This window comes from Electrona antarctica (genome assembly GCF_951216825.1).
Source record: "Electrona antarctica genome assembly, chromosome: 7".
In the NCBI taxonomy this organism is placed as follows: domain Eukaryota; kingdom Metazoa; phylum Chordata; class Actinopteri; order Myctophiformes; family Myctophidae; genus Electrona; species Electrona antarctica.
Window position 1 is genome coordinate 33,030,877 of NC_136812.1, and position 25,564 is coordinate 33,056,440.

General features: G+C 44.5%; 1 protein-coding gene across 2 annotated transcripts in view; it reads left to right on the forward strand.

The window, feature by feature from the left end:
* The window catches only part of tgfbr3 (transforming growth factor, beta receptor III), an 82,744-nt gene that overhangs the window by 2,431 nt on the left and 54,749 nt on the right, over positions 1–25,564 (forward strand). For both annotated transcript variants that reach the window (XR_013790457.1, XM_079506448.1), the window contains exons 2-3: positions 5,330–5,471; positions 24,372–24,559. Coding sequence is in view for 1 of the 2 variants with exons in the window: in XM_079506448.1 (XP_079362574.1) it covers positions 5,411–5,471; positions 24,372–24,559 (249 nt within the window). In the remaining variant the exon portion in view is untranslated. The remainder of the gene's footprint in view (positions 1–5,329; positions 5,472–24,371; positions 24,560–25,564) is intronic.

Genomic DNA, 25,564 nt, shown 5'->3' on the forward strand with positions numbered 1-25,564 from the left:
ATAGTGGGACGCGATCCTAGGCCAGTGCAGGAACGGGGCACATGTTCTTCTCGAGGTCTTGAAACTATAAGCCAATGACGGGCACAGACGTGTCATGTAGGTGTTCTAAAACATGTTTAGATGGGTTCACTCACTGACTCATCGTTAAGTCAGGAAAGTCACACAAGTTGAGGCTTTGCCTGAAACAATGCGTCATGGCATGCATCAAGTCTGTGTGTTCTGTCACTGGGTGCTCAGCTCTGTGCAGTTTGAAAGATAAATGTGTATTGCTGTAGCTTATGTAGACTACATATACTGTACATTACAGTAGGCTGCTCAATGTGCTTTGACTCGTAAGACTAACACACACACACACACGCATACACGCACGCACGCACGCATGCACGCACGCACGCACGCACACACACACACACACACACACACACATACAACTAGCTAGCTAGCCCAATGTTTGTGTATTTGAGGCTTGTGTGCAGGTTATGCGTTTGTGGGAGTAGACAGTTTTGAGTAGTAGCCTAGCCTACTGTACATGAAAAAAGATCAGCAAAGATAAAGGCATTATTGGGAGAGACACTTCCCATGCTTGTGTGTTGCCTCGCGTTATGAGCTTGTAGATCAGCTATGTTCAGCACGTGAACCCGTCATATGACGCAGCATAACTTAAGTATTACTCAGGACTTTGTGATTGCAGCAATATATGCCTCTGGATCCAAGGCCGCTTTTCTAGGATATGAATATGTGATGGCACAGATGTAGCTTTCACATTAAAGTGACCATACGTCTACCATAGAGACGACTCAGTGGTGTGGACTGTGGAGCAGCCTACTTTCTAGGGTCTGTGTGTTTTGATGTATTTTCCAGATCGCTTTTCGAGCTAAATAGTGGCTCTGCTCAGGCGGTTAGGGTTGAGGAAAAGTCACATGAGGTGATTCGACTGCTAAAGCAACAGTAAGTAGAAAATCTATGTAGTTTATTATTGTGTGCATTTATATCAGTTATGTCCTCTGCCTTGTGACTGAACGTTGGTTTCCAATATGGGGTGTTGCAAATGGGTGAGATTGCACTTTATAGTTTGGGTGAACTTTGCTTTGATGTGGCCTTTGGCTCACATCAGAGAGCTCAACTCAGTTTACCTCCATTTAGTCCTGGGGTGAAGGTGGAGTGTATGGTGTGGGATGGTGGTGGTATGTGTGTGTGTGTGTGTGTGTGTGTGTGTGTGTGTGTGTGTGTGTGTGTGGTGGGGGGGGGGGCACAAATCAAACGAAGGGCATTGGCTCTCCTTGACTAGCTGGAAGTGTAATATTTGTCGTGATCCTCCAAAATGACTTCCCAGGCCCCTGCAGCTGCCAGAGAGTGAAAGACTCTTTTGTCCTGTGCAGCTGCTTGTGCTACAGAGTGATGCACCTTAGTGCTTTGTGCATCTTGCTTCCCATGCACCCTCTACGGTTCACCTCAAATGAGTCAGGTCTGCATAGGGCTCCATCTGTTCCTCCCACTGGCTTTGCTGTGCTCATATGTTTGTCAGAGAAGCCTTAACTTAGCAGTCAGCATACATGTTAACAGATAAGCATGAGCAATTGTCTTTAAAATGTACAGTAGCACCACCGGTTCTCTCACTTTGTTCACATGCCTGTATTGAAGCAAGCCAATATTGCAAGCAATCCCATTTTGCTGGATAACATTAACTTTCATGTCCTACTGGGGATTCAAACCCAGGCATGTGTCACTTTTCAACCAGTACGGGTCCTACCAGATCACAGGATCTAAAATTCTCAATAAAAGAGCAGAGAGACCAAATACAATGACAACAGTTGTGTTAGTTATATTTAAAATGTTAAACATACTCTACCATACAGATTGGTCAAAATAACTTAAGCCTTGTGTTGTACTTTTGTGCTACGGAAATAGCATGTTCGCAATGTTTGGAAATAAAATGGTTTAGAAGAATCTCACCTATAATGACATGACCAAAATAGGGGTGCCAGTTTGAATAATTGATAATTGAAGTGAATCTAAGGAAATTGACTGTGGTCTAGTATTCTACATACAGTAGCATGTATAATACAGGCAAATGAGGGACCAACTTCACATTGTGTGATTTAGAGACTGAAAAACACTGAGCTAGATAGCTGAACAAGGTAGCTCATGTCACAGTTCAACATGATAGTGGTGTTAATGCTTGTCAGAATCTAATTACTGTGTTCTGAAAGACTTTGTGTTGTTTTGTGGTTTTGTTGCACTACAGTTAAACATGCTTTCATTTTGTGTAATCCTCATAATTTCCTGTAATGATGGGCATAGCCCATATATGCTACAGTAGCTGTCAGGACTCAAGCACTGCACCAGTAAAAGACAAAACGGGGAATCCAAGAAGTCATGCTCAGGAATTACATGACCATAGACGATTTAGGTCCAGTTGATTGGCAGTCACTTTATGAAAGCAAATTACGTAATATTACATTCTTGACTACACACATCAATAAATGATTAATTCAGACCATAAAGCTGCAATCTGAAATGTTCTGTATCTGTATGGTACAGTTTTATAATATAATGGCCACATTTGCAGTGGATGGAACTGGCCTCCCATTGAGAAATGTAGACCCCGGGAGGTTTTGGGTAGGAGTCGTAGGACACCTACTGATTGACAAGTAGTAGGTCCCCTAACCAAATGGGGAGGCCATGGGGAAGGTTTATTGGCAGTGGTACAAAATTGATCTCTCATGCAGTGCCTGAAGAGTAAGACCCGGCTTTTACTGTAAATTCTGGATAGGACAGCTTTAAGGTTGGTGAGGGGTCCATTAAAACGTAACACTACTACTAGCCCTACTAGTAGTAGCCAGCGCCCATCTAAACCGAGGCTCTGCGTAAAAGGTAGTCCCATATGGAGGCGTGGGGTGACTAACTAACTGACGAACGGGAGATGCAGGTTTTCATAGTAAATGCGACATACGGTCGCAATAACACATGCCTCATTTGGGAAGGCATAGCTCCTTTGTGAGGAGCTCATGTATGTTAATGAACCACACCTTTGCTGTGATGATTCCTGCATTTCTTTGCCAAATATTGTCTAAAAACTTGATTTAAGGCTGCATCGAAAACATCCGCTTGAAAACTTACATCTTCCGTATTTGACAAAAGGTTGAGACTGACTGTGGTTACTGTGGCGACAACTGGAATGAACAGCCTTGAAGATGTCATGTGACTCATATCAGGATAAAACGTCAGATGTGTGCAACTTACAGTAATACATATTGACGTTTCTATCCATTTACTGAAAATGTAGACTTGGAGTCTACTTCTTGTCATTTGGTACACACAACATGTCACTGTGGAATGAATATAATTTAAAGCATTTGTTGTAAAAGCGGTCAGCAGAAAATTGCAGAGTAATCTGTGGTCTCTTCTGCCCTTTTTCTACCCTCCTGCAGTTCAGTCATCCCCCTCTAGGAAGCACTTCCAACAGTTTGAGATACACTTCAATTAATCCATTAAATCCATCAAATTTGGTCTCGTTAGAAACATTTCTGTGCTTCAAATGTGGACAATAATGTGATTATTATTAAGTGATGAATACCACCTCATCGATCTTGATGCTTAACGACACAAACCCAGCCTCATTATTAGGGATGGAGCTTGTTCATTTGTATTGATAACGAGCACCTTATCGATCAGGCTTATCAAGCCGGGTTCTTATCGAGCCCACTATCGAGCAGTGTAGTGGGCCTAGGGCCTGTACTAGGGCCTTCAAATACAATACTTTTCTAACAGCCGGAAGGCAATTGACCTTTTTACCAATAAAATAATATTAAAGAAACTGTTTACTGGTTGATATGTGTACCGTCACATTAAAAGTGTAATTTTGTTTACCTGGACAGCGCTGGTTAGCAGGTATCAAGATACACTTTTAGACAGACATATTTGTGCCAGCATGGATGATTACATTTATTTCCTGATCGCCTCTTGTCTTGATTGTTTAAACATGACGTCATGGGCCGCTATGCTCGATAACAGGCTTGATAAGCCCAAAGCTTATTGATAACAGGTACTCAATATGCTTGTTATCGGATTTTTCTTTCGGGTATCTGTTATCGAGCTCCATCCCTACTCATTATTCTGGGGGCGAACATTTGGCGGAAATATCAGATATAATACGCTCACTACGTGTCACGCTGTGATGCGTTGTGAGCTTGTAGATTGGCTATTTTCCGGAAACAAAGTGTAACCACCTTTGAACATTATGTATGTCTAACCTCATGTACTGTACCTTGCTGGTTTATGCTGTAGATCTCTGATCTTCATCTTTGCATCTCCTTGTTTTTCAAAAACCTTCACCCACTGCTATTAATACATCTGTTATGACAATAAAGTTAATTCTGATTCAAAGACATGTCATGTGCAGGGAAACGAGCAGGGGGCCTAGTACTATAGACACATGGGAGAAAATATAGGCTAGAATTTAATTTAATTTAAATAATTATTATTTTGCCTCATTTTCTTGTTCAACATGGAGTTTTGGGCTGGGTATAACTGAGAAAAAATTAGACCCTGGCCTCTATTTCAAAGGCAGACCCGCTATGTTTGTCATCCCTGGCTTGCAGAGTGCATCTCTTCTTTCTGACATGGTGGTCAGTGTGTGGACCAGTCTGGTTAAGAGTTCAGCCAAGGTCATGGCGTTTAGCACGGTTGCACTAAGCTGCTTACTCAAGACCCCAGTGGAGGACCCAGTATTTCCTGACATTCTTAATTAAAGTCTGTTAAATAACGCGTGTCATGTTCAACAAGTGTTTCGCACCCAGCAAGCCAGCTCGCCATCCCATGCTCTCTCTGACCGGCGGTGGGCGAGGGAAGGTGTGTGCTCTATGCGGTGCTTTGAAGCTTGCGTGACGTCCAATTAGCCCTCCTAGTTTAATCCCCCGTTCTCCAGACCGCTGTCTCCCTTGTCTGACCTCATCAAGGCCATGGGGGGATATTATACAGGCCCCAATTCCCTGCAGTTTGGTCATGCTATAGTAGAACGGTACCACCCAGGGGTTCCATTTGCTGGGGGGATCCATGCCCCTGCTTTTGATATCCCCTGTCAGACTGAATTAAATATGCATTCACCTTTGGAAAATGTTCACTAATTTGTTTGATATTTATGTTTGATAATATAACAAAAAAACTCGATCTACAAACGCATTGGAAGCTTGGCATATTTTCACAATTTGTTATAGAGGAAGTATAGAGGCTTAAGTGGTTAAGAATATTTCCTCAACTCAGGATTTTGTTACAAATCGAACTCTGCTACCCACCATCCATTGACTCTTCCTTGTGGTTCTCTTTGCAGCTGGCGCGTTGAGGCTGTATGCCCTTACACTGCTTCATACGAAGGTGTCATTGTGAAAACAAGGAGGTGGATCAATAGACGATGGCCGGAATGTGGAAACGCCCCTTGATACTTCTCGCCATGTGTTGCCTGGCATCAGCAGGTAAGTTCTGTTTCTTTATGAGCTCAGAGAATGGAGTGGCTCCATCATGTTCGCATGTTTTTGTTAGCATGTTTGTATATGCATCTAAGCAAGTGAAATGCTTTCCTCACTGAGAGGAACAGCATGTCATTTTTGTTGCGCAGGGATAAACAGATTAAACACACTCAAGTCTTCATAAGGCATCACTCCCATGTCAGTTTTGCATTACAGGCCCCATCGTGGAGTTTCTAGTATTGCCTGTTTTGTCAGGCAATCGCAAATTTCCCCACGCTATGGGATTTTCCGCTGTATCTCACCATGCCTTTCTCCGCCCTAGACAAGAGTATTGTGGAGGGGGGTGTGTGTGTGTGTGTGTGTGTGTGTGTGTGTGTGTGTGTGTGTGTGTGTGTGTGTGTGTGTGTGTGTGTGTGTGTGTGTGTGTGTGTGTGTGTGTGTGTGTGTGTGTGTGTGTGTGTGTGTGTGTGTGTGTGTGTGTGTGTGTGTGTGTGTGTGTGTGTGTGTGTGTGTGTGTGTGTGTGTGTGTGTGTGTGTGTGTGTGTGTGTCGTGCGTGCGTGCGTGCGTGCGTGCGTGCATGTGTGCGTTGTGGGGGGATTTTGCATTAAGAATGTGCTGACAGTTTCAATCTCACAGCGTGTCCACATGTATCTGCCAGATTGTAGAATATTTACACAACGGCAAAGACCCAATAATTTATTGATATTGGCAGGACAAACCAATCTGGGAGGGAGAAAGACTAAACTAAACAAGTAAACAGCTATGAAGATGCATGCAGAAAACCTGTGGTTGATTTGAGTCTGCAGTATATCACATTCATCTCACAGTGCATAGCAAATGCGCTTTGTTGTTTTAACCACGTAAGCCCTGCAGTATATACTTTGTCATATGACAAATGTATTGTTGAAAATGTTTGGTTAAAATGAAATGTCAAAAATGTGAATGAGTGCACTGTTATATGACCTACAAAAGATTAATTCATTTATGTGAATATGAACTTATGTCAGGAGTGAAAAAACTAAAGATTGTTAATCTGGGGCACTGAGACCATCCTTCATGTTATACAACTTCAAGTGACCCTGTCAAACAATGCATAGCCGTTGTGTGCAGGGGGGGGGGCTGCAGTCAATGGTGTGTAAACACAAGAAGGAGCTAAAGATGTATTATCTTATATTTTGGTGGGCGTGCATTTTCTCAAAGCCTTCAGTTTGATCACCGCCTCTTAGCTATTATTCAAGTGATTATTTTTCTACTCTCTCTTTGGAGGTTCAAACCACATGTCGCTCAGCCCTCTATTACAGAAACAATAGCCGTGTACTGTAGGTAGCATCTACTTTGGTTCAAATTGCATTTCTCCCACAATGCCTGGATCTCGAACACAATGAGCTTCTTTCCACTGGAACATTTCCACTGAACTCTTCCTTATAGAAAACGCCTGCCAGCATTGTTGTCTCCCGAGGGCCGGACGGCTGACCGCAAGAGACTAGTATGTTTTCGCCCCTGTCCGCCTGTGTGTCCGCCAGTCAGCTAATCTCTGGCACTATTGGTGATAAACTTGGCACATGCACACACTCCCAGTAGGCTAATCTCTGGCACTATTGGTGATAAACTTGGCACATGCACACACTCCCAGTAGGCCAAGGAAGAACCTCTGCCCCAACTGTACACACCATGCAGGGTGCACACAAGAGGACACATACTGTAGTGTACGTATTCACGAGTCTCCCCCTCACCTAACTCCATCAGGCCATTTGTCTGATTCCATTCTAATAAGCCTATCTCACAGAATTTCCCCGCCCCCCTTAATACGCCCCCTTTCGGGGTTAGTGGTGATAGCGTGACATCACTCCATAGACACTACATGTTAACAGAGGTAATTTAAGAAGTCTACAACTTTTGGTTTTCTCAAGGTAAGGTTTGTTCTATCTGTTCGAGCTGATTTACCATCTTGTTTGCTTCATAATAATATTGGTCTGTCACATTTTTACATTAGAAAATGTACTTAGATTCTCCAGAGAAAAAAACGTGTAAATGCTAATGTTAAAGACACCACTATTTACCGGAAGTGGGCGTGAAAAGCGGGCTGTGAGATAGGCCTATTGGCTATGACGGCTTCCGAATTTTCCTTAGGGGATTCTCCAGCCAAGTTGTTGATAGAGAAACCAATGGACCCTTGCAGGTCTGTATCTCCGTCTTCTCCGAGAGTGTACGAATGGAATATTGGAGAACTTTACTAAATGTATTCTGAGAATCACTGGTTAAAGTTATTGGCTGCCCTAGTGTAGTGGTTAGAGAGCATATGCCTTTCATGCGGAAGGTTGTGGGTTCGAACCCTGCCTGAGGCCAACGTCAGCAAGGGCCTGCGGTCGCAACGGTTTCCTAATGCCAAATCAAATGGGTTCAGATCTGAGCCAAGTCTCCTGAGGAGGCGCGTCTGAAGCCTGGCCTGGATGAGGTATCCCGACGTAAAATAAAATCCATTGGGTTCAGTTATTGTCCACTGATCCATTTTAAGGTTAGATAATATCACCTCATTTACATGTGGTGTTTACAAAGCTCCTTGGTTACCACAGTAGTGGCATGCAGCATCACCGTGGCATCTTTCACCTCTACTCCCTCTCTGTCTCTCTATGCTCTGTCGTCTGTGCCACATCATTTTGCAGCATCTGTGTAAACAGCCACATCTGCCTCTAAACTTGCCAGGACAGTTCTTACGTAATGTTTAGATTTGTCTGCAATGAGTCTTCGCTCATCGTAATGCGATCCAGGATCGAGGCTTCACCATAACTCTTAGAAGTCACACAAGAAGCACCTTGACATCCACCTTTCCAAGTGTGTCCTCTACTGCTTTCCTCTCCTTTTACTGTTTTGGCCTTTTTTGTGTGTGGCTCTATTGCTATTTTCCATAACCTTTCCCCACCTCGCCAAATTCTCTGTTTTCTGAAGGATATATTATGGCCATTTTATTTTTTATTTTTTTGTGCAGACTTCAGGTTTGGCAATGAAATAAAGCCCTGTGAGGGAGCTGTGCCAGATATTAATTTGAGGCACTTGCCAAAAACAGCTCCGACAGGATGCTGGTTGTACTGCAGGCACAACGCTGAGCTGGTGGTTTGCTGAAGGCTGAAACGCACGCAGTGACGCACACACACGCCCACACACACACACACACACACACACACACACACGCACACACACACGCACGCACGCACGCACGCACGCACGCACGCACGCACGCACGCACGCACGCACGCACGCACGCACGCACGCACGCACGCACGCACGCACGCACACACACACACACACACACACACACTGAGTGCAGAGACACTACTCCTGCCATGTATTTCCATAGTTTGTATTATCCTGCTGTGGCTCGATGAAGGAGAACACAATTGGTGAGGATCTCTCTTTAGTCATTGGAGCAGGAGTGCCAAATGCACAGATAAAGCAAATAGTGTAATAAGTGTATACACAGATAGTGATCTCACTCCTTTTCAAAGTCCAACCATATGCAGGGTGACAGTGTCTGCTTTTTTCTTGAAAATCAGTTATTTTGTGTGTCGTAAGTATAAATTTGGCTTATAGATGCTTATCTTTCCTCTACAGAGCTCTTTTTTGCACTTTTTATGTACGTTTAGTGGAAAACTCCACCACTTGGTACAGTATATTGCTCACTGATGCTTCAATATGCCAAAAAAGCTGTCGTTAATGCTTTCACCCACAGTTGAGCGAAAGGTTGGACTGTAAACTCTCATTGCTATCCGCAGGCCTTCCTTTCAGGCAGTGGGGACTGCCAAAAACCCTGTTGTGCAACTGCTGTAACCCGAGAGGAGAGAGGAGGAGAGAGGCAGACAGACGTAGCAGAGGGTCGGCCGGTCCAAAAAGACACACTCCACACACGTACAGCATGCCAAGGTCCTCCCAGCGCGTTAAACCCAGATGTTGCCGCGTGATTCATGCGCAGAGTCAGAGCGGCACGGCACAGAGGCCGCGCGCTGCTGCTAGGGAGAGTGGTAGAGATGTTTACATAGCAACGGGAGTCCCGTGTGTCTCTAATTACAGATCTGCCCTCCCCCATGGCGAGCCCTTTATCTCAACAATCCCAGCGAGGAGAAGAGCGAGGAACCCAATGCCCTGCGTTGGTTTATAATTGAGCCGATGGTTACTCCGTTTTATTATCTGTGGTTAATGAAAGGCAATCTATATATGTTGGTTTGTGGGTTTAGTTGATTTGGGATTTCTTAAAAGTGTGTTTTGGCTTGTGGTCAATTTAACCAGTTTCTCATTCTGACACGGACACTCACTCACACTCACTCACTCACACTCACTTGCGCGCACAGCCGCACACACACACACACACACACACACACACACACACTCACTTGCGTGCGCGCGTGTGCACACACACACACACACACACACACACACACACACACACACACACACACACACACACACACACACACACACACACACACACACACACACACACACACACACACACACACACACACAGGGGGGGTGGATATATAGCATGGGACCTGTGGTCTCTGTAGATAAACAAGTCACATCACACGTCACGTACCTCCCCAGCCTTGCAATAAGAACGCACATACGTCCCCTCCCTCTCCCTCCATAGTTCCAGTAAGCAGCCGTGTAAATAATTTCAGCCAGAGCCAGTAATGGGAGACAGCTGGGGTGATCCTGCATTTTCCATTGTGTTTCACTGGCTTATGAAAAGAAAAGAAAAAAACGCACACTGCTGGAGCTGGAGGGTGTGTGTGTGTGTGTGTGTGTGTGTGTGTGTGGGGGGGGGGGGGGGGGGTAGCGTAAGAGAGTAATGTGGAGTGTGACTTCATTGAAGAAACCGAAAGCCACAATAAATGAGTTCAACTCCCACTGGCACTATCCCTGATAAGAAGTTGGATATCCTGTTGAGAGATTCTTGATGAATTCACTGGTGTCTGTCTTGTGCAATCACCAAGCAATACCCCTTTATAATGGAGCCGTGCGACGCGTGACTGCAAAGCTTTTGTAATAATGGAGCTGTCTATTTGTGTAGGTATGTATGTCACTCTATCCAAATGTGTCCAGTGTCCACTAGAGCAGGGGTTCTCAACCTTATCTTTTTTTTGCAACTGAATGGCTGGAAATGTACACATAGTACATTAATAAACTTTTCTTTCTTTCTTTCAGAATTTATTTATGATGTATAGGGGGGCGGGGTGGGGGTCGCGAGACATGGCCAAAGCATGTTTTCGGGGGTCCCCAGCCAAAAACGGTGAGAACCCCTGCACTAGAGGGGGATAAAAATGGCAAATCAAACAATGCTCAACTATGCACAGCTCTATGTTATATCGGTCACAGTCACACACATATCCGTAATCTGTGGTCTAGGACTCGGGATAGTCATCTGACCTGTCATCTGTATTGTCTAGTTGCCTATTTTTTTGTTTTTCCAAGTAGATCCTAATTTTAACAACCACATTTAACATCTGTTACCTACAGTACTGAAGAGGCGATAACTTGTGACTGTGAGTGTGTAACTCTTAGCCTGCCTGGTGATGGTATTATCTGTGAAAACAGTCTTAGCGTAGGACGCCAGCTGAAGGCTACCAGGTGGTTTCTTTCGTCAGGCCAAACCCTCTCGGGGCCTCACCTCCACCCCCACCATCCCCCCTCAGATAAGTTGTGCTGAAAGACTGTGTCCCGATGTCGGAACATTTGTTTGGAAAATAGTGGCATGCTTCCAATGACACTAGGCCGACCTCGCTCGGTGCAATAAATAAGATGTAGTTTTTTACCTGAGCAGTGTGCGCACACACGCGCGTGCGTGTGTACACACTAATGGGTACTGCAAAAAGTACTCTGAATACGCACTCTGACAACGGGTATTGCATAACCGGAGAGGAGGGGCATGCGTTCCCAACAAGAATCGTTCCAAAACCAAAAGGGAATCTTCCATTTCCCCAAGGCCCAAATTATGTCTAGCTGCCGTGTGCGCAAACCTTTTTTTATTTTTTATTTTATTAATTAATTCATGTTAGAATAGATGTAGAAGACCTATTTGACAGTTGCAGAAACATAATTGCCTTCCTTGATGCAACATTTTTGGGAAAAGAATAAAAGAAAATAAATTGACAGAGGTTGGTGTGGGCTGGACAGTCCTCGCGGGCTGCAAATGGCACGCCTATTGGGGAACCCAATTTCCTTAAATTGGTCTTCCGTTGTCATTTCACTCCGCAGTTCTGTCCGTAACCATACTGTGCATTGTCTACGCAGCGGTCTAGCCAACTCATTATTCCCCCTGCATTCTTTATTTATTAGCTTGTCTAGTAGAAGGGGCCATCCCTCCCAGGTCCTTTGTATGTGTTGATACATGAGGCAGAGTGGCATTTGACATGTCATTCTTCTTTGCCCACCCCTCTCCAAGAAGACACGGAGCCCCAGTGGAATGCGTTCCCATTGAGTGTGTGTGAAACCACTGCATCTGCCCTGCCCTCTGTCACCTCTTCGGCTCCTGCACACTGGGCTCTGCACATTGGCACAAAGGCCCCACATTGTTTGGCTCTTCACACACACTTGATGGCAACCCGCTGGTTCTCAAAAAAACTTTTTAGTTATTACGTTTAATGAGATTTTTTTTGTCCCACCGTCAGACAAAAGAAATGCAAACATATCTTATTCGATACCAAAGCATTCTATAACCTTTTTGGGGGGTGAGTAGAGTGTTATTTTAACAAATCTGTTGTTAATACAACATCTCCCTGCATTTCTATTTAGACATTTTGATCCTATGGTTGACAAGTGGTATTGCATGAAGTTCAACACGTAATGTATCCTCTGGATTTCTGTATGGCAGAAATTTGGGGTAGGAATTAAAAGTAAAACAAACAAAACTGATTGCAGCTTTAAACAATTCTTTGCGGTCTTAACTCCCAATGATGGATGTCAATGCTGGCAACTGTCAGCTATCATGTTGTTTGTATGAATTGAATAGCAATTACATGTATTCCTTAGCATTCTAATTCCATCCTAATGTTTGTGTTGGAGAATGAGTTAAGCCCATGCTTATTCTGATGTAATCTACATGTCTGCACAAATGTGCGTTTCTATCACGATAACTTTGTTTCTATGCATCCATCCGTGTTTGTGTGTGTATATACTTATATACTGTAAATGATTTAAAATGTTGTAACACTGAGAAAGCAACTGCAAGCATTTTAGACTTGTGACAGTACTATTACCACTGTGACTCTTACCAGCATGTTGAGTTTTATGCTCCTTTAGGCATGTCGCAACATGATGCAGAACATACAAAAACATCTCAACTATCAATTTGTGGGAGTTTACAGTGTTTTATTTACCCTGAAGCCTGTTAGTGTTACTCAACCTTATAAGTTAGCTATAGGTATGTCAATAAAGGGCCACTTCACCCCTTTTGCAACCAGATCTTATTTTAATGATGTTTGGGAGACAAGAAACACTTTCCTGGGGTTTTTATGTGGGTAATTTAGTTTTGAGATATTTCAGTATTTCAAAGTGTCCATGGACTCCATGATGTCATGGACACTGGGCTCACTTCCTTCCTGGACTACAATTCCCATAATGCTCCGGTGCACTGCTTCTCCTTGTAGATAGGGGAGGGCTGTCTTACTGAAACAACATGTAGTCCAGGAAGTAAGTGAACCCAGTATCCATGACATCAAGGACACTTGGTGTCCCAAAAAAAAAGACTAACACAAAATCAAGAAAAAAGGGGATATTTTAATGGAGCTATCATAGGCAGTTTTCAAAAGCACAAACCTACCGCACAACTACTGTATCATCTTTTCACTTTCTGTTGACATCTTTGACAGCCCCATAGACCAGTCATCTGTGACAGCCCCATAGACCAGTCATCTGTGACAGCCCCATAGACCAGTCATCTGTAACAGCCCCATAGACCAGTCATCTGTGACAGCCCCATAGACCAGTCATCTGTGACAGCCCCATAGACCTGTCATCTGTGACAATTTACAATTTAGGCATTTAGCAGACGCTCTTAATCCAGAGCGATTTACATTAAGCAAGAACAAAAAGCATGGGAATACATCACATATGTAAAATGCATTTATCGCGAAACATGCGTAAGCTAAGAACGTGACTAGAACATATCTATATAATGACACTATACATATAAACTATAACTAGAACATATCTATATAATGACACTATACATATAAACTATACATATATGCTATACTATGCTGTACATATATACTATGAAGTGCTATGACTACATACAATGCACTTAATGTGCTGTCTACCTGACATGCTATAAGTCTGTTTCAAATGCTATATAAGGCTGTCTAAGGGGGGTAGGGTAAGTGCTATGGGCCATGATGGAGTCTGAAAAGGTGGGTTTTCAGACTACGGCAGAAGATCGGGAGTGATGCTGCAGTTCTGATTGCAACGGGCCCATTGACAGCCCCATAGACCAGTCATCTGTGACAGCCCCATAGACCAGTCATCTGTGACAGCCCCATAGACCAGTCATCTGTGACAGCCCCATAGACCAGTCAAGCCCCATAGACCAGTCAAGCGAGAGCCTGGGAATGAGGATCGAGCTCAGTTATTATACGGCCAATGGCCGTATTTTCAACGCAATACTTTCGCCGCGATACTTACATTGAAAAATAATAAACTCGGTTGTGCGTCCAAGTTTAAATCAGGCTTTACATTTGCTGGGGATTCACAGCTTGAATGAACAAGTGCTATTGAAGGCTTCAAGTGACATGGGAGGGAATGTCATGTATTAACCAGCCTGGCTTTTCATCGTAGGAAAAGGGGAAGAACATGAACAACAATGAGGACCGCCGGAAGGGCAGGTCATTCAGAAAAGAAGCCATACTGAGCAGAATCATGGCGGGACAAGTGGCATTCGGCATCCACACCCCCACTGGGTATGAATCAAGGTTAAGGGGCTGCATGCTCCCGAAACCCTGCCAACTGGAATAAAAGGCTGCACTCCTGTGGTTGATGGATGAGATGCCCTTGAAGTGTCAGTACATTCATTAGAACATTCTCAGTGCCATGAGAGGCCCTCTATTTCCCTTCCCAGTCTGACCAGTGAATGGAGAATTTGGGTAGGAGGACATTTAGTACGGTAGTTCTGTCAGCTAATATCACAGCTACATATTTCAATGTTGGCCATCACCACCTACATTACACCTACCCACTGTTTTCAAGGTTGGTTCCTACAGTATCTTGGGGCCCTTTAATCCTGCAGCGAGGAATACCATTAAAGCTACTGTAGATCTAAAATTCTTCAACCACATAATATTCACACTAATTTGCTTCAATTTACTGCCATTTTGAAATGGGATGTTCTACCCCTTGGCTTATACTGTGTGCACCATCTAAAATACTGTTTCTCGTTGCTGTGTAGCCCCTATCCCTCTTGTTAGATGCAGGAATGGGGCATTCTTGCTTCCTGTCTGTGTTGACAGCGTTTTGCTCTTTGATAGTGAAAGACCAGGGAGCACATGTCAGCACCCATCAGTAGGGAAATATACTGTCATGTGCATACGTGTTCTGGTCAAGGTCTCCCAGCTGTCTCATTTTACACTGGCTCCCATGTTCCTGGGGAACGCAGCCATGTCAACCGTCTCTTCAAAGACCCTTACTGATTTATGTCTGTGTTTAGGTAGACTTAGACTAGAACCCACCTCCCAAACGTTGGTTCTCTGTTCACCCTTGTTCGATATGCTGTTCATAATTGGTCATGCTCTGAGATGTTTTACCAACAGGTGCTGACTGCATAGATGTTTTTAGAGCTGCTGAATAGAAACCGGACTCCTTGTCTTTACCACAAGAATCACTCACTTCCACACCTCTCTCAGATCTGAGCCATCTTTATTAAACAAAGACATAAAGGTTGCAACTGATATCAGAGTGTGCTGCAGGAGCGTACTTGATTGCGCAACACCGGTTGTCAACTAAATATACTGTACATCTACTATACGTCTACTCTGAGAAATGGTACTGATGTGATTATTTCAGTCTTTAGTCAATGGGTTGATTGTTGCTGCAATATAGTTTATTGTTTAAGCACCTGTTAGGGTGCTCTGCAACTGAACAAAGCGTTGCTTGTGTAACCATCCTCCCATTTGCTCCCTAACTCGACTAGACAAGGTCTCAGCCAGTGTCCCTCAAGCTAGGGTTTCTTTCTATTTCGTGCCAGCCAACAACTAACCGGGGATTAATTTGTCATTGTGGAGTATTTGGGTGATGCTTGGCTGTAGACAGGTTTGTGGGACATTTGGCCTTGGATTTCACGCTTTGATGGGAAAGTTTATGACTTCCCTGATGGAGTTCAGGGCAACCGGGCTACCAACAGACTCCCCCCCACCCCCACGCCCCCTTCATCCCATTCCAACAACCTCCTCTTTTCCAATTTTACTGCTCTGGATTGCTTCATGATGAATCCTTTTCATAGGCAGTCCAATGAATACGACTCACTCTATCCCAATGAAAGGCTTTATTCACTTCCTGTATTTGTGGCCCATGGCTTGAGGGTGAGTGAGTTACAGCAGTAACAACACTGCAGGGCTAGTGATTCTTTAGTCCAAAGCCCCTTGGAAAAACACAAGCAGGCAGAATATTGTGCTCCTGAAAGTGTTTTTGCGTGGCCCATGGTCCATGGGAATCTTGCCCTGCAGTCGAGAACTCAGAAGAGTGCAGGATTGATTTAATCCCCTGGTTCATATGAGAACTAGGATGCCTCCATTTGGAGAGCAGACATATTGACACAGACAACAGTCCTATGAATCCCCCTGTCTCCTACTTGCCTTTGCTGTAATCAATCCCACCTGATGATGTCTCTGCAAACTTGAACAGGCTTATTCAAACTCCTTTTCTTTACGAGCAACTTTATACCGTGATTTTCAATACACAAGGCCGTGTTTTTGTGAAATAAGAGTTGTCGTGTCGATTTGAAGAAATCATATTTTTGTTTTGTTTTACTGAAAGATGCTGGGAACTAGAAACACACTGGGGGAAGGGCCTGTTTGTTTATCTTCGGAAATGGCTTTGTGGGAATATCAGATTTGTTCCTAACTGGCACATGGGCTGACATCACTTCCTGTACCCAGACCCTTGGCATCGTGCCAGACTTGAAGGGCAGCAAAGCACATTTCTTCTATTTCCTCACAAATGTCGCCCTCATAAATATATAGTTTACAGTACAGTAGGTCTGCTGATAGGCAGTTTGTGAAGCTGCCCAGAAAGCAAATAATTCTAATGAAACATATTCAAAAGCCCCTCTAGGTCATCCTGGGCCATTCCTGAATCATTGTGATGTTTAGTTTATACAGCTGAAGGATCTTGTGGTTGTGATATTCCTAGAAACCAGGCCAGGCCTGGAAATAGCATGTGGTCTGAGGAAAGGCGAGAAAAAGAACAGGGGACTCATCTGCACAGTAAACTTTCTCTGACCTCAGTTCATTATACATACAGTTCTAATACACAATTGTTTTTATCTCTGGGTAGATGATGATCAACTGTTTGACCGTAACAACAAAATCCATATAGTTATTGGCACTTGAATTTCACAGAAGCAGCAACACAGTATTTTCAGTAGTAGGAAGTTGATGACGAATATAAAGTGGCGAGTGACATCACTGCCTGCACCTCAGTGTGTTTAAATATGTCAGAAGCGGGTTGGCATCCACAGTATTTATACAGTCTCACTCTCCTTAAATAACATTTGGGTTTACTATGTTCACTTCCTCTCTTTCCACTCGCCCTGCCATCGGCAAACCCACATGCATTTTCCGAATAATTCGAAAGCGATTAAAAGCAATCAGGATCCTTCAATAGAAAATAAATTTCACATGTGCTTCTTGTAATGCCATATCTTGTAATGCCATATCCAGTGTTGCTGTTAGAATCAATCTGTGTATATTCAGTGATAACCGCCAAAAGAAGCATAACGAGAATAATAAATGCTCCTAGGAAGCTGCGGTGGTATTAAGGTACAAGGGACAACAATGAGTATCTTGGAGAAACACAACTCGTTTAAGACACTAATGTCTATTGTTTACATTATAATGAATATATATGCAAACTTTCTGTGGGCAATTTAGTCAAGGATCTCCACTGCACTACTGATTTCGGCTTGATTTAATTCTTTTACAGTATACTACCGGTTCAAATTCCAGAAAATGCACCAGATTCTAGTTTTTTGCAAATGTCAATTAAGTCTTACTTTAGTATGTTGTATTAAGTCTTACTTTAGTATATTGTATATGCCCTCCGCCACAGCCTGAGCAGGATTCTCTGCAGTAACGAGAGTTACTCATATGGGTCAGTCTGTAATTTTCTGACAGAGTGCCTCCCACTAATTTCTCACTTTCCCTCTGAAAACCGCACAGTGTGAACACACAGGCACATGCGGTTATTAACCTGTGACTTTGACAATTATAGGCCATCTGTTCAGATCCATCTCTGATATTGTGCAGGCCTAATTCCTCCAAGACAGTCAATTAAATGGCTCCTGCCCACTGTGCTTAAAGACAGACAGTCCTGTCCTTGTCTTGACCATTGAAACGTCCTCCTAATTTTCTCTGTCATTTTGTTGTGACCGTGGCTTGTTCAAGTTGCCCAGTTTCGAGACTTGCGCAAGTTAAAATATTCATTCATAATAAAGGTTTGACTGATATCTATTTAAGTACAGAAACTAAATGACTCTTCATGCTCACTTTAACACATTAGGCGAGAGGCAAGTTTACAGCACACACGCACGCACGCACGCACGCACGCAGGCAGGCACACACACACACACACACACACACACACACACACACACACACACACACACACACACACACACACACACACACACACACACACACACGCACAGTACTTCTCAAGTTAATGAGGAATCGTTGACACCATAATGTTAAAATTGTCTTTGCTGTTTGAGTTAGCCTCTTCACAGAGACGGAGCTGTGTTTATCCTCACTGGGTTCTGCTCATCTCACTGTGTCAGACTCTCCTGCAGCGCTGTTCCTCGGCGGCGGGGATGATGGGATGTTGATTGTTGAGTCTGTCCAGGCAGATCGGGAGCACGCTGTCTGGCCAGGCACACAGGTGTACTTTCTGTCCCACGCTCTGCACTGCACCCCTTCTGGGCCTGCTCTACTCTCCATGCCTAAGGAGTTCATCGCTGAAAAGATCCAGAGAAGACACAGGCCAATGAGAACTAAATCCCCTCATCCAACCCCCCTCGCTGGGAAATGTTTACCTGATTTGAGTAGTCTAAAAGGCAGCCCCAGGGTTCAACGTTAAAGCTGAACTTTTGTAGAACCCAGGGTTGTATAAGTCTATAAGACCAAACCTTTATTTTTTCCTTCTGTGCTCTACAAAGCAGAAGTAGCAATTCCATTCATTCACTCATTTCATGGTGAAACACATCTCAAAAGCACACTTTTAGAACATTAACGCACTGACACAAAGTAGAGTCCTGGACTGGCACATCCATCCATCCATCCATCTTCAACCGCTTATCCGTAGTTGGGTCGCGGGGGCAACAGCTCCACCAGAGAGCTCCAGACTTCCCTCTCCAGAGCAACATTAGTGACTTCCTCCTGGGGGATCCCAAGACGTTCCAAGGCCAGTGAGTCGATGTAATCCCTCCATCGAGGACCTCCCTAGGGAGACGCCCGAGAGGTATCCTAACCAGATGCCCGAACCACCTAAGCTGGCTCCTTTCCAGGCACATCACCTTGATAAAGTGAAATGACTATTTGTGTTATAGGTTAGGAAGTTCTTTAAAATCACACCTGTGTGAAGTGAGTGGTGCAACTCCGTGTGGGGGTCCCCGGGGGGTCCCCGGAAATTCCAGACCCACAGGACCACAGCCAGGGGGCCGATTCCGGCGAGCCGCCCCACGTCCGAAAAGGTTGAGAAATGACAGTTACCGTGTGGGGGTCCCTCTACTGTACCCTCTACTGTACTGTACTGTACTGTCACTGTACTGTACTGGCACACCCAAAATCATCATATATACAGTTAATATGTGCGTGTGAGTTTGTGTGTGTGTTAGGTTGCGCACAGGTGGTGAAAAACAACCATGCTGTTTTCATGCTCAGACCCAGGCACCCAGCCAGCCACCCAGGCACCCAGCCAGCCACACACATAGCTCCGTAAGGGAGTGGTTGCACCACTCAAAAACTGTATTGGTGTAATGCAAGCTCTGCTAGCAGTAGATGAAATGTGCCAGAGAAAATTAAGACTGATTTGTTCTTCTCCGTTTGCATTTGTTCATGCTAAAAGTAAGATTTTGAAACCTGTTTCTTTATACAATGACAATTGAACCACTAGTCTACTGTATGTCCTCTACCTCAATCACAAAGCAGATAAGCAAATTGGGCAAGACAGCTAGCTACAGTATATCTACAACCCAAGGTTCTAGCAAAGTTCAACATCACTTTAAAATGAGTCACACTGCACAATCTTGAGTGTGCACTGTGCAGTTAAACTCTCCTTTCATTCAACTCGCCATTTCTACTCGATAATTTATCTAGCAATTATTCAAATTTCTAGCTAGATTACATTGCAGCTTGTATTCTAAGCTTTCTTCCCGCTGCCAGCAGAGGGTTTTGAATTCATTGGAGAGATTACTATTACAGGTGGAGTATCACATTTACAATCAAGATATTGCTGCATCTGTTAGTTTTCAGGGGTGCCTGCCGCGCTTTGGCCTGCAGGAGCGTCTGGTGGGCTCAGGCCATGGAGTTGTTTTTCATCCAGACTGAACAACAGCGTCTCTCATTCCTCTCCTGTGGGCGTTCGGCCGGGCCAGGCGAAAGGCACCAGCAGCTGCTGGACAGCACGTCTCTGTGCTCCATCGCTAGCAGAGAGAGAGAGAGAGAGAGAGAGGGAGAGGGAGAGAGAGAGAGAGAGAGGGAAGAGGGAGAGGGAGAGGGAGAGGGAGAGGGAGAGGGAGAGGGAGAGGGAGAGGGAGAGGGAGAGAGAGAGAGGGGGGGAGAGGTATGGGTGAGGAAAGCAGGAGAGACAGGCAGACAGAAAGACAAGGTGACAGAAGAGAAGGCTGTGGCGAGGACAGCAGATGCAAGGTCTCTTTTTTTCTTTTATTTTTTCTCCTCCTCCTTGGAGGTTATAGGCTGATGGTGATAGCAGATGTGACGGGATTAACAGTTCTTTTGGTCTCATCTTAAAAAATGTTGTTTCAAAATCAAGAATTTCTGCAAGTAAAGTTTCACCTGTTTAGGACATATTGTAACCTTGGAAATAAATACAGGGCCGGATGGTTAGCTCAACCGTCTGGGCACCTATGCTGCTGAGCCAGCCTGACGGAGTGCCGCGGGTTTGACTCCCGATCCCGACGGCCTTTGCCGCGTGTCTTCCCCCATCTCTCTTCCCATTTTCCTGTCAGACTACTTTCATCCTATCAATAAAGGCAGAAAAGGCAAAAAAATATCTTAAAAAAAACAAAAAAAACATAAAAACCCATGGTTGTAACTTGAGTCCTGTAGGCCTTCTATATAATAACAATAACCATTGTGAAATTATCTAACAAAAAAGTTATTCTTCTGAGATATACACAATGAAAATCACTGCCACACGTAGACATTGTTTATTACTTCAAGCTCCGCTGTTGCATGTTTATCGAATGCCAAGTTTCCGTCTTCTGTTGTCTGAATCTGTGCCAGTTTTATTTTTCCAATAGCCCTCTATTGTCTGTTGTCTTTGTTTCAGCAGTTAAATAAAGAAATCATATTGCTGCCCAATAAGTACCGTAATCACTTGGCTGTCTTCCAGAGTTGAGATCATTTTTTTTGTCTGTTTGTCTCCCTTGGTGTTTGTTATTCCACAACTCCAATGTGTGAGTGGGGGTGGGTGGGAAAGCAGGGTGGGGGTAGTATACCCTCAGATGTGGTTGGTGGAGTGAGGCGTGCGATGATGACTGTGGTTGTAGTGGGACCCTGGTTTCAGTCCTGGGGGAGGAAAAGGGAAGAGAGAGGGGGGGTAGGTGGGCAGTGAGTGGAACGCTGATGCTCCACAACAAGGTTTTGCCATTAAACGCTGTCCTCCTTCTCGACACGGCCGACCAACGGTGACATGTTTTTTAGCGTTGGCTCCCGTCAAGCTGCTTCAAAGAGCAGGTCTCTGAGGAGGACGGGGAAAGGAATTCACTCACGCACCGAGAGACTTGAATAACAAAGTCTAGGTTAAGACGTTCGTCAAAGTCGTCTTGGGGTTTTATCCTCGGAGACGAACAGGAGCAATAAAAAAGTGTGTTTGCACACAACACAGGGGGGGTAGGGGTTGTCCTGTTCAGTATACTGTATCTGCCTACGCTGATCAAACATAGGCCTACAGCACAGCCACAGAGGGGAAACAATAGCTATGTGTTCAGAGCGAAGAACCTTTCCTCCCCCCACACACCCGCTGTTGAGGGACTGCCCAGTGTTTTTGGAGACTGTTGGGGGAGAATTTAAAGTTGTTATCTCCCTGTCTTTCACTTTGACTCTAATTATTTCCAAATGTTCCCTTCTGATTGCTATTGGCAACCTTTGCGTGTGTAGAGTGCTGTGTTAGAAACATGAGCGGTCCATGCCTGGCACAGGCCCGTGGGGTAGAGTGTGTCTGTGTTTGTATTTTTGTGTATTTTGTGTGTGTGTGTGTGTGTGTGTGTGTGTGTGTGTGTGTGTGTGTGTGTGTGTGTGTGTGTGTGTGTGTGTGTGTGCGACGACTGTGCGACTGTGCGTGCGTGCGAACACGCACATGTGTGCACAGGGGGGGCGACTGACCTGCAGGAAAACCTGGCCCACAGGCATCCCCATGGGATATGACGTTCTAATGGAAAAGGCCTGTTTAAAACCTCAGGGCCACGTGTGTGTGTGGTTTGTGTGTGTGTCCGTGCAAGCGTATGTGGCTGCCTGCATGTGAGATATGTATTTTCTCATGTGTGTGTGAATCCGTGCATGCACTCAAGTGGCTAAATCGGAGATGTAAAGGACGGGGAATGTTTACACTCGCACTAGCGAGATGTCAGATTGCGGCAGAGGTCGTTACCCACCTATAAAGCTTGTGGTCGGTGTTAACGGAAATGGCCTAACGTGCAGGGGTCGATCCCGGATGTGAAGTTTCTGTCGTATAAAGACGTCACAGTCTGGGTTTTGAATCGAGAGATTGAGACATTTCCCAAAGTGCTGAACTGCAGTTATATAGGTGCTGCTTTACTAGGCCAGCAGACAAAACTCTGACAGGGTTTAGGCAGGTTACACAGTAAATCCTCTTTCCACTTTCAATGCCCTATTTTGTGCTGGAGACTGGAGTTGCGCCTCTTTCAAATTCTACAAAATGTATTATAGCCTACCTGATGTGACCAAAGACCTGTTCATTGGTTAAAGTCATATTGGTTGTTCATATGAGTTTCTGGAAACAAAATTATTTCTATAACTTCATCGACCTTTATTTAACTCTCAGGAAATATGATTTTCAGTGTTGCGATTACATGAAACAGGTAATTAAAACAAAGCAAATTTATTAGGCAAAAACTAATTATATATTTTCAATGTTCCAGTAGCCTATACAGAATGAATCACTGCCTTGAAAGCATACTTTCCCAGGTCAGCTACATGCGTGCACAAGTGAGACACTGTTGATTTATTGTAAGCGTTAACCTTCCAAAGTATAGAGAGGAAATATTTTATGGAAACATAAACAAATAAATAAATAAGTACTGTATGGTTTCTATTCAAAACACAATAAGTACTACCACCAGTTATAATAACTTATTTTTATAAAGTTGTCAAGGTTTGATTTAAAATAGTTAACCATCGATCCAAATGCCGTTATAGGCAGTTAAAGTTCTTGGCTCTGCAGAACAGCATAATTTGGGGGTTTTATCAGCATAAAGAGGAGTTTTGCAAAAGTTATATGGGGGCCTAATGCAATTCCCCCTGCTTCTGTCCAATCTGTCTCCACTCTCCTCCTAGTGGTGGGTCAAGTAGAGGGCAAAGAATAGATCACAGGTCAATCTAGTCAATTTTGACAGTCTATCTACCGTATGTCAGAATTTTCTCTCTAAAAACCTTACATCTCCCTAACTAACCAGTTCACCCAACAGAACATATAGAAGTATCTTATTCATTCATAGATAATGGAGGAATGAAAGAAAACACCTCCTACATGTGACCTTTTTAGGAAACCGTTTTCGAGAGGGTGTTAATAACGAGTCCTGCTCTTTCGTCCAGTGGTGTGATACCTCTTTAATAATCCACACCTGGCTGTTCAGAGTGTGCTATACGAGTCGACCTGTGTGACACGTAGAGATGTGGCCAGTGTGAACCAGGTCATTAAATAGACCTCGATGATAATGTCTCGTGTCGCAGCTCCGACCCCTGTCACCAAGGCAACTAACAGAAGGCCAGGGCTAATGGCTAATTATGGGCTGTGCAACACCAAGTGCACCTAAGTGTGAAGTCTGCTCCTAAGTTATTAACGAAGGTCAAATTTGACCATTTAAGGACAAGAAAGGTGTGCCTGGGGGGAGAATAATTGGTGAGCTGTAGGTTCTCTAATTATAGTTTGTCTCTAGCACATAGTGTAGCCAATAGTGGGGGAACTCCACTCCTTTTTCTGTACTGACTATTATTGAGCAATGGATTACTGAGTCTAACCATATGGTATAAAATACATTAACGTAACAAGGATGGAAGCAACTGTTGTCATGGCCTGGTATCGATACATTATCACAATAACCATGACCATGAGACATTGTCCTGTAATGTATTGTACGTATACATTCACATAGCATTTTACAAAGGTCAATATAAATTATATTATTAATAACATGAAAATCATGTTGTTTTTCCTTTTCCCCACAGTGCCTGTGTCTCGCAGCCCGTGTGAGCTGCTGCCGGTGGGATTGGGCCACCCGGTGCGTGCCATGCTGAAGAGCTTCACCGCACTGTCAGGCTGTGCCAGTAGGGGCACCACTGGCCTCCTGCAGGAGGTCCACATCATCAACCTGAGGGGCCACGCCACTGAAGGACCAGAGGGTTCCCTGCCAGAGGTGAGTCACCATAATACCTCATTGAACTGCAACAATGTCACTCAACGAAAGCATCGGGTGTCGCACAAGTTCAATCCATCCATCCATCCATCTTCAACCGCTTATCCGTAGTCGGGTCGCGGTAACTTCCTCCTGGCGGATCACCAGGCGTTCCAAGGCCAGTGTGGCGATGTAATCCCTCCATCTGGTCCTTGGTCTTCCCCGGGGTCTCCTCCCAGTGGGACGTGCATCGAGGACCTCCCTAGGGAGATGCTCGAGAGGCATCCTAACCAGATGTCCGAAACACCTAAGCTGGCTCCTTTCCAAGCGAAGAAGCAGCAACTCTACTCCGAGTCTCTCTCGTGTGACTGAACTTCTCACCCTATCTCTAAGGGAAATGCCAGTCACCCGGCGGAGAAAACTAATTTCGGTCGCTTGTATCCGCAACCTTATTCTTTCGGTCATGACCCACACCTCATGACCATAGGTGAGAGTAGGAACGAAGATTGCTCGGTAGACATAGAGCTTTGCCTTCTGGCTCAACTCTCTTTTCGTCACAACAGTGCAGTACTGCGACTGCAATACCGCCCCTGACGATCTGATTCTCTGGCTGATCTCCTTCTCCGTCCTCCCCTCACTCTTGAGCAAGACCCTGAGATACTTAAACTCCTTCACCTGGGGTAATGTCTCATTCCCATGATCCTTCGGTTTCCTGCTGAGAACCATGGCCTCAGATTTGGAGATGCTGATCCTCACCCCAGCCGCTGTACACTTGACTGCAATCCGGTCTAGTGAGAGCTGAAGGTCTTGAACCGATGGTGCCATCAGGATCACATCATCTGCAAAAAGCAGTGAAGAAACCCTTAGCTCACCGAGCCGTATATGTATACCCGCATACGTATACCCTGTGGCGACAATGCGCAGCAGTGTTTGGAGTTACGTGCAGCAATGGGAATCAAACAGGTGAATGAAATTAGATTTTTTTATGGACTTTTGATATAAAACTTTTCCCATTATTTTGGCATC